The 13532-nt window shown below is 40.7% G+C and overlaps 1 protein-coding gene across 1 annotated transcript in view; it reads left to right on the top strand.

Annotated features, from left to right (window-relative positions):
- The window catches only part of LOC143009158 (homeobox protein PKNOX2-like), an 85228-nt gene that overhangs the window by 65388 nt on the left and 6308 nt on the right, over window positions 1–13532 (top strand). The window contains exons 5-8 of the mRNA XM_076161171.1: window positions 4455–4626; window positions 7772–7957; window positions 8085–8220; window positions 9631–9728. Of these exons, the coding sequence (XP_076017286.1) occupies window positions 4455–4626; window positions 7772–7957; window positions 8085–8220; window positions 9631–9728 (592 nt within the window). The remainder of the gene's footprint in view (window positions 1–4454; window positions 4627–7771; window positions 7958–8084; window positions 8221–9630; window positions 9729–13532) is intronic.

Raw genomic sequence — 13532 nt, 5'->3', positions numbered from 1 at the left:
GTACGGCAAGCTTTAGTTTTAGTGAACACATCAAACCTCAAGAAACAAATTAATGTAGTGCTGAAGTGCCAGAAACTAATGAGGTTGCTACATGTGTTCAGCTGTACCACTTTCCTTTCTAATGGCTTCATATAACGACATGAGATGCTTGTTGAAACGTCCATAAATTAAATAAAAAGGGAAAATGAAATGTATTTGCAAAAACGGAGACTACAGACATAAACAAAACAGTGACAATTAAATTTCTACACTAAGCTATTACAGCGTTCTTATTGGCCAGACAGTCCTCTTGGTATGGACTCCAACAACTTATTTGTATGTATTTTCAGCAACAATACATTTTTTGTGATTTCAGTTTTTAAGTCTGTTTCTCACTGACATTTTGAGTTAGAATGTGAAAAACTAAAATCCGACACATCACAAAGCTGGTTAATCAAGCCAAAAGTTTAAATTACTTTTGGCTTTCAAAAGTCTAATTTTACAGTTAATGATATAATTTCTGTCTCATATAAAGCTGGATAAATAAACATAAACAGACAAGACAGATGTAACAAACAAACTACTATTTGATGGACAGAATTGTGCTTTAGCCATTTTAAGCAGTTCCTGATATTTTATATTTCTCTCTAATCGTGTTAATTGACACATTCAGTAACAAGAAGCACTCAAATAGATTCTCAGAGTCTTTTTCAGGAACTCAGGAGCTTTCCTTCATTTTGCACCAAAGACGGATAGTTCCTGGACCATTTTTAGGCTCCTACCCTAGGGTAGGGTAGAATGCCTTTCTGAAAGCTCAGGTTTATCTTCAGAACCTTTGAAGATGGAAAACTATATGGATATGTGGATCAGAAAGTGTAAGTGTGTCTGTGTGGCTTTGGAGATCCACAGAGACATTGAATCTTCCACCCGAAATGAAAAGGCATTCCAAAAGATCTGCCTATGGTTATGGGAACTTGGATCGATCGCGCATTGCAATAATCAAAGTGGCTCTGACAGACAGAGATGTTGCTTGCTCTAATTTCCATAATCTTCTCAGCAGGTTACTCACTGAAAGAATCATGATAGAAAGTACAGAAGTAGAAAACAAGAAGTACTTTGTTCTCAGTCATAATTAAATTCTGAACTTGTAAAGAAGGGCGTCGTCACAAACATGTATTGGCTTGAAAACAAGGAACTCTTTGTGGCTTTTACAACTTATTTTATGCTGATGGAAATCTAACCACAGAATAACTAGCACAAGAGGAGAAAGCCATTATTATTGTTATTGCATGATATAATAGCAACTCTTTATTTTTTGAGCCTGTTTTGTATAGAGCTTTTATTTTGAGATGTCCTTATATGTAACAGTCTGCTATGATGATATCACAGGGGGTGATTGATTGATTGATTGATTGATTGAGGGGTTTGTTGTGGCAAAACCTTGCTGTTTTGCTGTGTCCCATTGACACAACTTTGATAGTTCTAACCACTTCTGCGGAGTCCCGGTGTTTTGCGTATCTGACGGTAAAGTAAAGCGTATCTGCAGTAAAGTTGATGATATTTATTGTCACAAATGAAAAGGCCCAAATGACATGAAAACAGTTTGTCCTATACAGTTAGCACTGTTCCACGTGTGGATAAGGTTACGGATATGTCAATGATGGAACCCCTTCCCTCTGGTCTCGGTTTGGCGCACCTTTACGCTCATGCCCCCATGACCTATAGAGGGCGTAAACACTCAAAAAGACATCAAAATGTTCCACTTCGAACCCCAATCACAACAAAGGAAATGGCTGTACATAACTCAAACTGAAATATGAACCAAAAGATCCATTCGGCTCCTACAGGGTTGATGAATTAGGATCATGAAAATTTTGCCTGAGAAATTTGTCACATGTAAATATGACATCAAGCGCTGCGTTGTCTTTGATTTTAAACCAAATCATCTGTGTTCCATATTGTCACCTTACATTGCTGTGTTTGTTTTGTTTATTGCTTGGCTGTGGGTGTTTGCTCTATAATGCACATGTGGAAGTGTGGGTATTTACCAGCTAATGAAGGTGTTGTGTACTTTGCAGTCCCACCCACAATGCCCCTGGGTCTTCAGGTCCTGCAGTGCCACATCTCTTTGACAGCAGATGACTGAATAAATGTGTTAGTCAGTGTATGTGTGTTAGATTTCCTTATTTATCAATCATCTTAACGCATCGGCTTGTTTCAAGACTCATTGAATGTCACTATGTTTGATGTTCTGTCTTCCTCTTCCTTGTTTATAGATATTAATACTCAAGATCAGAAAAAAGTGTCTTTCAAAGTTAATTTAATTCACCCCGCTGGCAGAATTAATCATTTGTTGTAAGGAAAAAAACACAGACACAGGATATGAGAGTAAATAACTTGTTAAGACATCTTGTGCAGTCCTGTGTCGCCTTGTTTGCTCTCGGTTATATCCCTCCTCCCCATGTACCCACCCCCAGACTCTCCTCCCCCTACACACACACATTAAGCAGAGAAGGCAGAGGCTCTCCACTCAGCACGTGACCTTCCCTTCTTAGTATTCCTGCCACGTCTAGCTCAGGGAGCGGCATTAAATTGGGATCAGGCAGATTAGAGTATAATATAGACAACTATTAAAGGCTGCAAATGAGAGCCATGGGTTAGAGCCTGAGCAGGGGCCCAGTCTGCCACCGTGCCAGCGCAATATACATTCACCATGCACACATGCATGTCCACACCAATCATACAGTGTGAAATAAAAAGTTAAGTAGAATATGACCTCCGGTTGATCGTCATTATGCAAACGGCCACCAATAAGGACAAATATCGGTTACGCTTTCAGAAAATCATTTTTGCTTTTGCATATGCTGGTCATATTTTTGCTGTATTGTTTTCCAGTATAATGGAGGAAATCTCCAAATCTGTACTTCAGATACCTCAGTAAATAGGAGAAAGAACTGATTCCGTGTTTAAATTTTGCCACCATATGGCCATTTATAAAAAACTTATTTTTTGCACACAAGCCCTTAACCAATGCACCACAACTTGGCTTTTGCATTTTACTTTCTAGATGTACCTATATGTATTGTGGAATATTGTATCATAGATATCATTGAGTTTCTGGTAAAATGTACAGGATTAAAGTCTAAATCTTCAAGCAGAAGTAATGCTGCATTCCAGTTGGACATCTATAAAGATGCAAGAACCATGTCTAAATGCACATTCTACTATAGTGAACTTCTTTTGTAATATGTCACCACAAAACCAAAATTTCATCCCTTGATGTTGTGGAATTAGTGCAGAAGAATTCCTAATTTTGTAAATGCTCAGTAATTTGTACCCTGTACTACATACAGTAGTGTAGGATGTGTAGAGCATCTCACAGTGTATCTGGGGGATCATATGTGAGTGACATTTCTTGCAAAGGGCTGATAGTAAGAGTGTAGAGGACAGTCCAGCACTGGCACTGGACCAAATCCCATCCACTCAAAGATCTTTTTTTCTGATCTGAGCTGAACCTTGTCCGTATGTTCGGCTTGTCCTTTTGGAAATGTCAAAGGACTGTGACGCCATTAAATGTACTGCAAGGGAGGAAAAGTACTTAAGAGTGGAGCTCATATTATGTCTTAAAGTCTCCTGTTGGTCGGTGCAAGTGTCCGATAATGCATCATCATGGATGTTCTGTCAAAGGAAACAACATTCCTGTCAACACATGATGAATGTGGTGACATTTGTAAAGCACTGCTTCAAGTGATAGTTCAGAATTTCTGGATACATTCCCCCACATAACCTCCCCACATGATTTTGTTTTCTAACACAATGTGTATGGGCGATCTTTACAGCCCCCTGCCTTCAGAAATGGCGGAACCACTTCTTTTGGGTTAAACTGTGCACACATTTTTTGAAAAGGATTTTAAATTCCACAGTTAGCCCGCTATCTATTGACTAGATAAGAAATCGCGACAGAAGAATGATGCCTGTGGGTGGTCCTCATCTAACCTCAAAGGTCCTGAATGAAAGCCCCTCCTCTCGGCACTCTGGGAAATGTAGGAAGTGACCAATAGCGCTTTTTTCCGAACTCAGTGAATGGTACCCGAATCAGATTCTACTATACCAAATCAGTTCAGCTTGGGTTTTGGCCAGGAGGGGTTCTTAGTCAGGAAACAGAGTGGCTTATTTGAGTCTTTTTGTTCCACCTTCTTTTAAATGTAATGCCTATGCCTTCAATCCTCTGATTTGAGGACCTGTGCGGGCCAATCAGTACACTGCTACTACACAGTTTGAATGTAAGCGAAATGGAGAACAAAGCGGGCAGCTGTCCTGGCATTGTAAGATCCAACTGAAGTAAAAGAACAGGAGACAATGAAACAAGAACTTGGATATTTAAAGCTCCAGAAGTAGATGTTGTTGTTGTTGTGATATATCAATGTGTGATTTCCAAAATGTAAAACTCCCCTTTTCTTTCTCTCTCTCTTCAGACATCCATTGTTCCCTCTGCTGGCATTGCTGTTTGAGAAGTGTGAACAGGCAACGCAAGGATCTGAATGCATCACGTCGGCCAGCTTTGATGTGGACATTGAAAACTTTGTGCACCAGCAGGAAAGAGAACACAAGCCCTTCTTCAGTGAGGATCCAGAGCTGGACAACTTGGTGAGCTGGCAAATAGTGGATGACAACCATTGACATAACCTGGCATCATGAGGTCATCTTCAGATTAAAAGTTTGACTCATGCCCATCTGTTATCAGTTTCCTAAAACCTGACGAAATCAATTTTAAAAGTCTTCATCATTGAGGTGTTGCAACTCCTTTACAGTGCCCTGTCATCACTTAGACTCATCATTCTCTCCTTTTTGCTGTAATCTTCCTCATCCTCCCCCTTCACTTCCCCTTCCACAACAGCTTAGCAGTAATTACAAATCAAGAGGAGGATGCTGATCATGTTCACTGAGAAAAGAGGGGGAGGAACTGCAGCCAGACAGAGACAAAGACAGTCAGGGGCGGGGCAGGGGGGGGGTAAAAAATGAAATGTGCACTCTTGCCATTACAGTATGTGAGACGGTCGCCCCGACTAGTGCTGAACAGTCAATTAACCCTGCATCTGTGTGTTTTATGAGGCACTGGGTGCGGGCATCCCTCCCAGAGGGCACTAACTCTTCCACAGGGCAGTAATGTTACACTGGGCCTGACTGGCTGAGATGGACGCAAGAGTTACTGGTCCCTTGATTAAGCGAGCTGAGTTTAATTAGCTGATTTATCTCCTCCTTGGCCAAGCGCTTTTCTGTCCATTCTGACGACCTTGAGTGGCGACTTTGAGAGAGTACACCTCAGAGTGGCGCACATGAGGTGGGGGGGGGCCAAGCAGGGGTGTTGATGCTGAGAGAAACGCTGAAGTGAGGGGAATACGGCATCATATGCGGTCTCCACAAGTTTTGATGTGCTGGACTTTTATCGGCCCTGCCCAGACTTTTCTTTCATAGTTTAGCTTATGTATCACAAAGTTACAAATTGAAGTTGACATTGAAAAGGGAAATTTATGCTTTTAGCTCTTTTCCCTCATTTCTATGGGGGAATATGGTAGAAAGTATATGGTCAACATTGCTTCAAAGTTTCATAATGATGGAGTTATACACCTATGGGAATGCATCCAGTAAGACTAATCCATAGGTCCTGAGCTGCCCGGAACACTTTTTTAAAATTAGTTGCAGTGCATAAGCATCTTAGAGAGTCCAGCTTTTTTATTTCTGCTTCCAGTGTTTGTGATTACCAATAGCTGTCAGGAAATAAACCAGGACTCAGGCTGTTTCCTAGCAACACAAATTCAATGAAACACGTTATTAAAATCAGAAATTTGGCAGTCTGTGTGGCTGAACCCCAGTCTGATGGAAGTTCTTCCTTGACCCCTGCTAGAGAATTTGGTTTTATTTGCATTACTTGAAGGTGTTGGAGCAGAGCAATGATTCTGTGGCGCTGGAGGATAGGAAAGCTACTCAACTCTGACTAAAATAACTCCTAAAAGAATGTTGCTAGGCCTTGTGAATGCCACACAATGGTCTGAAACTCCTTTAAAGCATTCACTACAAGCTGTCAATTACAATGCTGAATATGAGTCTAAGAAAACCACTTACTTAATACTGACCTACAACACTTAGCAGGTCTCCATTTCATCACAAACACGTTGGATGGGGGTGAAGTCAGGACTGTGCACAGGCCAGTTAAGTTCTTCCATATCAAACTATGCATTTCATGTCTGCATGGACCTCAACCCGCATTAGTGAACCCATGTGTCTACATACTTAAGCTCATTCAGTGAACTGTATATTGTCTTTTCTGTCCAACATGGTTCCCAGATGAGTTTGCAAGCAAATACGAGGCGTCCACAGTGTCTTCTTCAGTTTAGTTGAATTGAATTGAAATAGCAGGAATCTTAAATGAGAGCATACCCAGCTGTCCTTTTATCCGTATTTCCAATCCATTCAGAGTCGTTTCATATTCCTGAAACAAAGGGAGGCATATCAGCCAGAAGTGCTCACTATTTAGTGTTGATCAAATGTATTTTTATTTGCAGGTTAATTTTATCTCTTTAATATTCTTGTGACTCACCAGGAAAATAAATGTTTTCTTATCTGGCTATGCTCTGGCAGCAGAGCGCTTCCCTCAGTTTACTCCAAGGGGGATATTATCTGACAGAGTTCCGACATGAGGAGTCAAGGTCTGAGTGGGCTGCTAACAATTAATGTCTTGTTATTCTTGTCTTTCTTCTCTTTTGGTCAATTTATGAAAGCAGTAATCTGGAAGGCCAATTTCATGAAACCACGAACAAAACAGATTCCAGTACATTCTGTAACAAGTTGAAATGGGGCAGTGTGTACAGCATCTATGGCCATAAATGTACACAACACACTGAAGTATATGGAACAGGAAAATAGATATTTGGAAAGGCAAACTATAGACTTCTGCCATGTAGAATGAATGAAGTGCATTTCTCAAAACTGTAAATTGTTACAGTTACCCAGGGTCATTTCTGTCAGATATGATCACATATGATCCTGTATAGTCATCGTAAAATGGTACGTCTCATTTCACCAGGCTTATCCTGTTTTACTGGAGAAACTCAAATCTCTCGGAATTGCATCTGTTGATTTCTAGCTTTGAAACAATAGAGGAGGAAAGGATTAGTGACCCCCTTAAGACTGAGAATCGATGCATCTTTGAAACTGACATTTGGATGTCACTGTCTCTCATGAAAACAAAACAACTGTATTATAGTTCCTCTCTGTGTTACATTTCACCCTTTGGCCAAATGGCAGTGAACACATCATCTCATTACTAGGATACCGTCATCTGCTTGGTTTGCAAGTTTGAGCCAACTTTTTCTTTGTTTTGTTGCTTGTTGGTATTTTCCCTCAGTTTCTAATATAATATGAGGCAAGTGAGTGTAGTTTGGTCAGCTTTTGTTTCACTGTCTATAGTGTTACTAGCTCAGGCCTGACACAGCTGGCCAGTCAGGATCGAGCTGGCGTTTCTGGTTGTCACTTAAAGAGACAGTACCAAATATGTATCATTTGCGGTCAACATAAATAATATAACAGTGCTGCCGTAGAAATGTTTTTGCTTATCAAAACACTTAAGTTAAGATAATAGAAATGTTGAACCTTTCATATGGATAAAATGTGTTTGTGGTAGGTGGGTAGATTTTTTTGCATTCCCAGTAACTCGCCAGTAATTTCAGGCCTCAATGTTCAACCTGTAGTGGAGAATAGCCACCTTTACCTTTATTCCCTGCGTTTCTTTCAGATGGTGAAGGCCATACAGGTGTTGCGGATCCACTTGTTGGAATTAGAGAAGGTCAATGAGCTGTGTAAGGACTTCTGCAACCGCTACATCACTTGCCTCAAGACAAAGATGCACAGTGACAACCTCCTCCGTAACGACCTCGGAGGACCCTATTCTCCCTCGCAAACCAATCTCAGCATGCAACAGGTGAGCCGTGGACCCTCTCATTAATCACTTGGTAGATTTAGCTAGTGGCTGTTTTTCCACTCAGATGAGGAGCAACACAAACCACCTCTCCATTTTTGCTCACTAGTGTCTCTCTATGATCCCCCAGGAACTAATTCAGACCTCCTCTCCATCCATGACCTCTGTCTCCAGCTCTGTTAACCCTTCAGGGATTGTGGTGCCTGCCGGGGGTCTGCAACAGGGCAATGTTGCCATGACGACCATCAACTCCCAAGTGGTGTCAGGTGAGAAGATACACACACAACAGCAACTTTAACACATAGGTGACACTTGTTTTTGTACTGAGGTTGATGAGGAATTGTTATAATAATTGATTCTGACTTTAAATTTATGCTAAAAGCTGCAAAAACACTCAGGGTTTGATTCAGACAGCTGAGGTCAGACGAACAACAAATCAAGACAGTGAAGGATGTGACAAGTGCCCATAATAAATCACATTTTTACATTGTGTTTCAGATTCCTACGGACACATTTACAATACACCAAACTTTACATTAACCAAATCTGATCAATAATTATAAGCTTCAATCATAAACCCCTGAATGTTAGGTTTCCCTTTCAAAATGTTACATAAGTAATGCAACAATCCACAGTTTAAATCAAACAGAAGAATTGTGTTTGAATGCTAAATTGTGGTAATCCTGATGCTGAAAACCTGAAATGAACATTATAGATCCGTGGATGTCTGACACATTCCAGAAGTATTACAGTAAGTATGCTGTCAGTGACATTTACATTCTGCATTTGAAATTTGGTTTATTACACATGCTGTCTAATATTTACATTTACATTTAGATCTAATGTTGTGTACTTGGTACAAAATAATGACATTTTAATGAATAATAGAACTTTTTGAAACTTCAGGCGGATTCACAAAATGCAATAATCCAATTTACCACAAAATTCAAGTATCTTCATCTGCCAATGATGCTTTAAACTGTCTCATCTCCTTTGCATCTTTGCATCTTCATCTAAAGACATCATATAACTGGGAGTTATGTAAACACATAAATATAAGGTACATGTTCACGTAAACTGACGGAAGAGGTGTGAAATATTTTCCCTTTACAGTTTGATATTATATAACATCGCCATGCAGTTAAATGCGATTGCTGTGTGGTCGTCATCACATATTTGACATCAATAAGCCATTCTGTGATATACTGGAAATGAAACATTTGTTATTACATTTTGTTGTTCCATAGTCTCAGATTTGTTTACAAGCATATCATGGAGCTGTGGTAAGAATCCCTACACACAGCAGCAGGCTGATAGGTTGTTATTATGTGAAGCCGGTACAGTGAAATGTTAATCCTGCCCTCTGGAAATCTCTTTTAACCCAAAATAAATCAATGTCTCTGCCTTTGATCACTACACATTCAAGAGCTCAAACAGACTGATAAGAGGGTGTTGATCAAGGCTAATTAAGCCTGCAGCAAACACACATTCCCCTTTTTCTTTTTTGTGGGTTAAAGAACATTAACACACCTTGAATTTAATCATTTTGCCTCTTGTTTATGGCTTTTTTGTTTATGGGGCTGACAGGAAGTTAATAAGGCTCTGGAGTAGTGCAGGATATGGCTGCCAATGCGGTGAAGCCACTTGATACTCATGACGGCAAATTATCCCCTCAGGTGGGACCCTGTACCAGCCAGTTGCCATGGTGACATCGCAAGGGCAAGTGTTGACGCAGGCTTTGCCGCCGGGAACCATACAGATCCAGAACTCGCAGGTAAGCTGCGTCAAACTGCCAATGCTTGGTCTGACACCATCGCTCCCTCTCTCTACCCCGCCACCCCCACCCACTAGCTCAATTAGTTATTATTAAAGGAGTCGTTTCACATCTTACAGGAAGCCCACCAGCCATCTTTCCATTGTCTCTGTCTGAACAAAAGCCCCCACTGACTAAATTGGAATGTGTTTGTTGCTGTGATGTTTTGGGTGCTGTCAGGTTTTTATTTCAGATGAGGGTTATAAAGGACAATAACCATAAAACCCCATTTAGTCATATTATGAAAAATATTCCACATGTGCAAGAAAATAAAACAGTTCAAACTAGACAGCATTCTTCACCATTTCGTCTTTTGTAAGCTGCTGCAGACTCTGAGGGATGAAAAGAAAGAGGGTGGAAATATTATGGGCAGGACATATTATGACTGCAATTGCTCCAGTGAAACGCTTCATAATAGTCAAACCCACATGAATGGAAGAAATTGCATTTTTTTTATGATACCAGGAGACATTTATGGTTTTAACGTTTTCCTTTTCCCCCTGTTCATTTCTTGGCTTCTAAAAGGTACCTGTAGTTGTTTGTGGATACCTGAGACCCTCTTTCCGCTTTGAGTCTTGGGCATGAATAGGATTCATTTTTACCTTTATGGGAATTTCTATGTTTCTGCTGAGCAAGTCAAGTTTTGCTGCAGTATCTAGCTACCTGTCATTGAAAGGAAGGGGTTGGTGCAGAAATGGCGTCTGCGGAGTCTCTCTAGTTTTCATAAAGTACAGATTCAAACTATGTTAATCCACTGCAACAGGAGGTGTGACTGCAGATCAGCATCTTCAATATACTGCACAGTGTATTAGAACACAAGGCCGCTGTAAGCGTATACCAGATTAAAAACAATGACTTTTGTTTGATGATGATTTTGCCAGTGCACATTCAGACGTGCAGACATTAGCAATGCCCTAACCTTTATTGAAGATAGGATACCAGAGAGAGACAGGAATCCCGAGAGAAAAATAGAACAAACCACACAACCCTTCAGATAAAGCAAAAACTGACTATTGAGATTATTATTGAAATTGAGAGTTTGAGTAGACGGGTGATAAGAATGTGAGGGTAGTTACAGAGTGGTCACAGGCTCTCAAATGGCCTCAGACAGAAAGTGGTCAGGACAAATGACCCCAGACATAGCTGAGTTGCATTTATAGCAGCAGGAAACTACAAATATTACACTTCTGGTAGTTTTCCTTTTGATAAAAAGCCACAACTTCACCAATAAAGATCAATTAACAAAACTGTTTAGATATAAACGATTAAGGCACCGTTTTTGGCTTGTTTGTAAGAATTCTGAATGATTACTTTCATCTTTTCTATTCCATTACTTGTCTCTTGACCCCTCAGTTTGGAGTCTGGACCCCCAAGTCAGGAACCACAGTTTGAGGCCTTCACCTGCAACAACTTTTTAATATCTGCGCTTTTATTTTGAAAGGCATATGCACAAACTGCTAATGTTTTCTTTTCAGTGGAAGGCAACTTCAATTGATACTGGCTGAGGCAGTTTCTCTTGATCTGATTTCAGGCTGTTCTGCCTGACGTCTGCCACCTGATGGCCATTTGCATGACGCCTTTAGACATGATAGTGATTTCGCTCAGGCCTGATGCCATTCCATCATGCTGTTTCCAAGAGCTTGTTAAAGTACATTTTAACTTTAAAATCCTAGTTGAGTGCCTTTTTGCTCCTGAATCCTTGCCCAAAGAGCACCAGCAGAGATTTGAAAGCACACCCGACCAGCAGGCTTCAGAAATACTTCTCCATGGTGCTGTTTTGTCTAATGTGTGAAGACTGATGCTGAGGTCTGACGAAGCCCTGAAATGTGCGCCGTAGACTCGTCTTTCTGTGGTCTTCACAGCCGCTCACACATACATACAAACCGGGGAGTCGGGGATCTGAGTCTGTGCCGCTCGAGGCTTCAGGAGGGTTTCAGATTTGGGATCGGTAATTCTGTGCTTGACAGGCAGAGGAGGCCTCTGTGAATAGCCGGGGCCAGGCTGCGGCTCTACATGTGGGCTGGGAATTGAACACAGCCCGTCGCTACTTTGCCGACAAGCCCGAAGTAATCACACTCTTGAGCTTGGTGCCGCCAATTAATTCAACCCCGCTTTCCCCCGGAACAGACATTCCCAGGGCTGAGGGGGGATAAGAGGAGGGTTATCCACGTGACACCCAGCTGCAACTGTAATGAGTCCTGTTTTGTGTGGGGGGAAATCTGTGTGTGTGTGTGTGTGTGTGTGTGTGTGTGTGTGTGTGTGTGTGTGTGGGGATGTGAATTTATTGGTGTTGTGGGGGTTTGGGGGTTGAGCATGTCTGTGCGAGAGGGTACACACTGTATATGTTTGACTGTTATTTATCTCCCAGTCAGCAGGGATTCCTTGCTTGTGACTTTCCGCTACTACATTTTCCATAAAATTAATGATTGTTTCCAATTATTCAAAGGACTTAAGCCATGAATAGGTCATTACAATCACTGAAGGACCTTTACTGTTTCTCTGACACAAACAGCAGAACTAACGTGAAGATATCTGTGTGAATGTTTGGGTGCATATGCTTGAATTTACATCTGAACATGCTTATGTGTTCAGAGTACGAAGTATACAGCTCTTTGCACATAATGACAGAATGGCTCATTTTTGCCTTTGTGTTTCACATTGTATGCATGTCTCGCAACACTGTGTTTATTCCAACAATCAAATGAACACACTCATGTTGCACACACACACACACACACACACACACACACACACACACACACACACACACAGTCAAATACACACACAGACAGTATACATGCATTGCTTGTACGTATATTTTAGAAAACATTCACATACGATGGCATTTCCTGCAGGGTCATCCATGCATCGCATATCCTTCAACTGAGCCAACGATCAATCAATTTACTTCAGTATAAAGTGAATCAATTCTTTGACAGAATATCTAGATTTGCACGTTACATGTATGAAGTGACTACATGGTGATGATGCAGCAAGCTAATCAAAATATATTATTAAGTGGATTATTTTTTATATTCTTTAACATTTTTATTTTTAAGAATGTTAATGTTGTAGATTTTGATTGTTGCAGGTGAATCAATTTCTCCTACTTTACTTGTTAAAGCACTAAAGGGAAACCTAAAATATAAACACAAATTACTAAATACAGTTTACAGCTTGACTTACGTGCACATAAAACCGTGTAAAACCCTAGAATCAAATCTAAGCCAGTACTCATAGTGGAGTTATCTGCTGGCACATGCTAACCACACAGACATTACAAACTTGTTGGTTAAGGATGCATTTTGGAGGGCCTGACTTGCCTGTAAACTCCTGTGATTTGTTTCCAGCATCACTGGATCTCACCGTATGTCATGTACTTTGCATTGTTGGAATCTTTTTGCACGAGCCCCCTTTTTGATTAGTCTGTTTTTTGGCTTCTTATTACCTGAACTCATGTTAGAGGTAGAAGTTTTTTGGGACGTTTGTAATGTATTACAATGACAAAATAGCGTCATATCCCTATGTCCCCATCAGACCAGTGGCATATGATGTCCTCACAAGCAAAACCAAACCGAACCAAATACCTGCACACACCCAAGTGTGCGTGACTCTGACCGTCCAAATTCTGAAGCATCCTGTCATTCACTGTGATTCCAAACACTAACATCCTAATGAAGACTTTCAACTCGACATCAAGTCATGCAGTTTGCATCACGTCCCCACCGATCCACCATGAAACTCCAAAATCTTAACTTTTGACTG

The sequence above is a fragment of the Genypterus blacodes genome, unplaced genomic scaffold (assembly GCF_046128005.1).
Source record: "Genypterus blacodes isolate CSIRO-AG114 ecotype Tasmania unplaced genomic scaffold, CSIRO-AGI_Gbla_v1 ptg000111l_1, whole genome shotgun sequence".
Lineage (NCBI taxonomy): Eukaryota > Metazoa > Chordata > Actinopteri > Ophidiiformes > Ophidiidae > Genypterus > Genypterus blacodes.
Note: the sequence above shows the minus strand (reverse complement) of the source record. Positions and strands in the feature narration are given on the sequence as shown.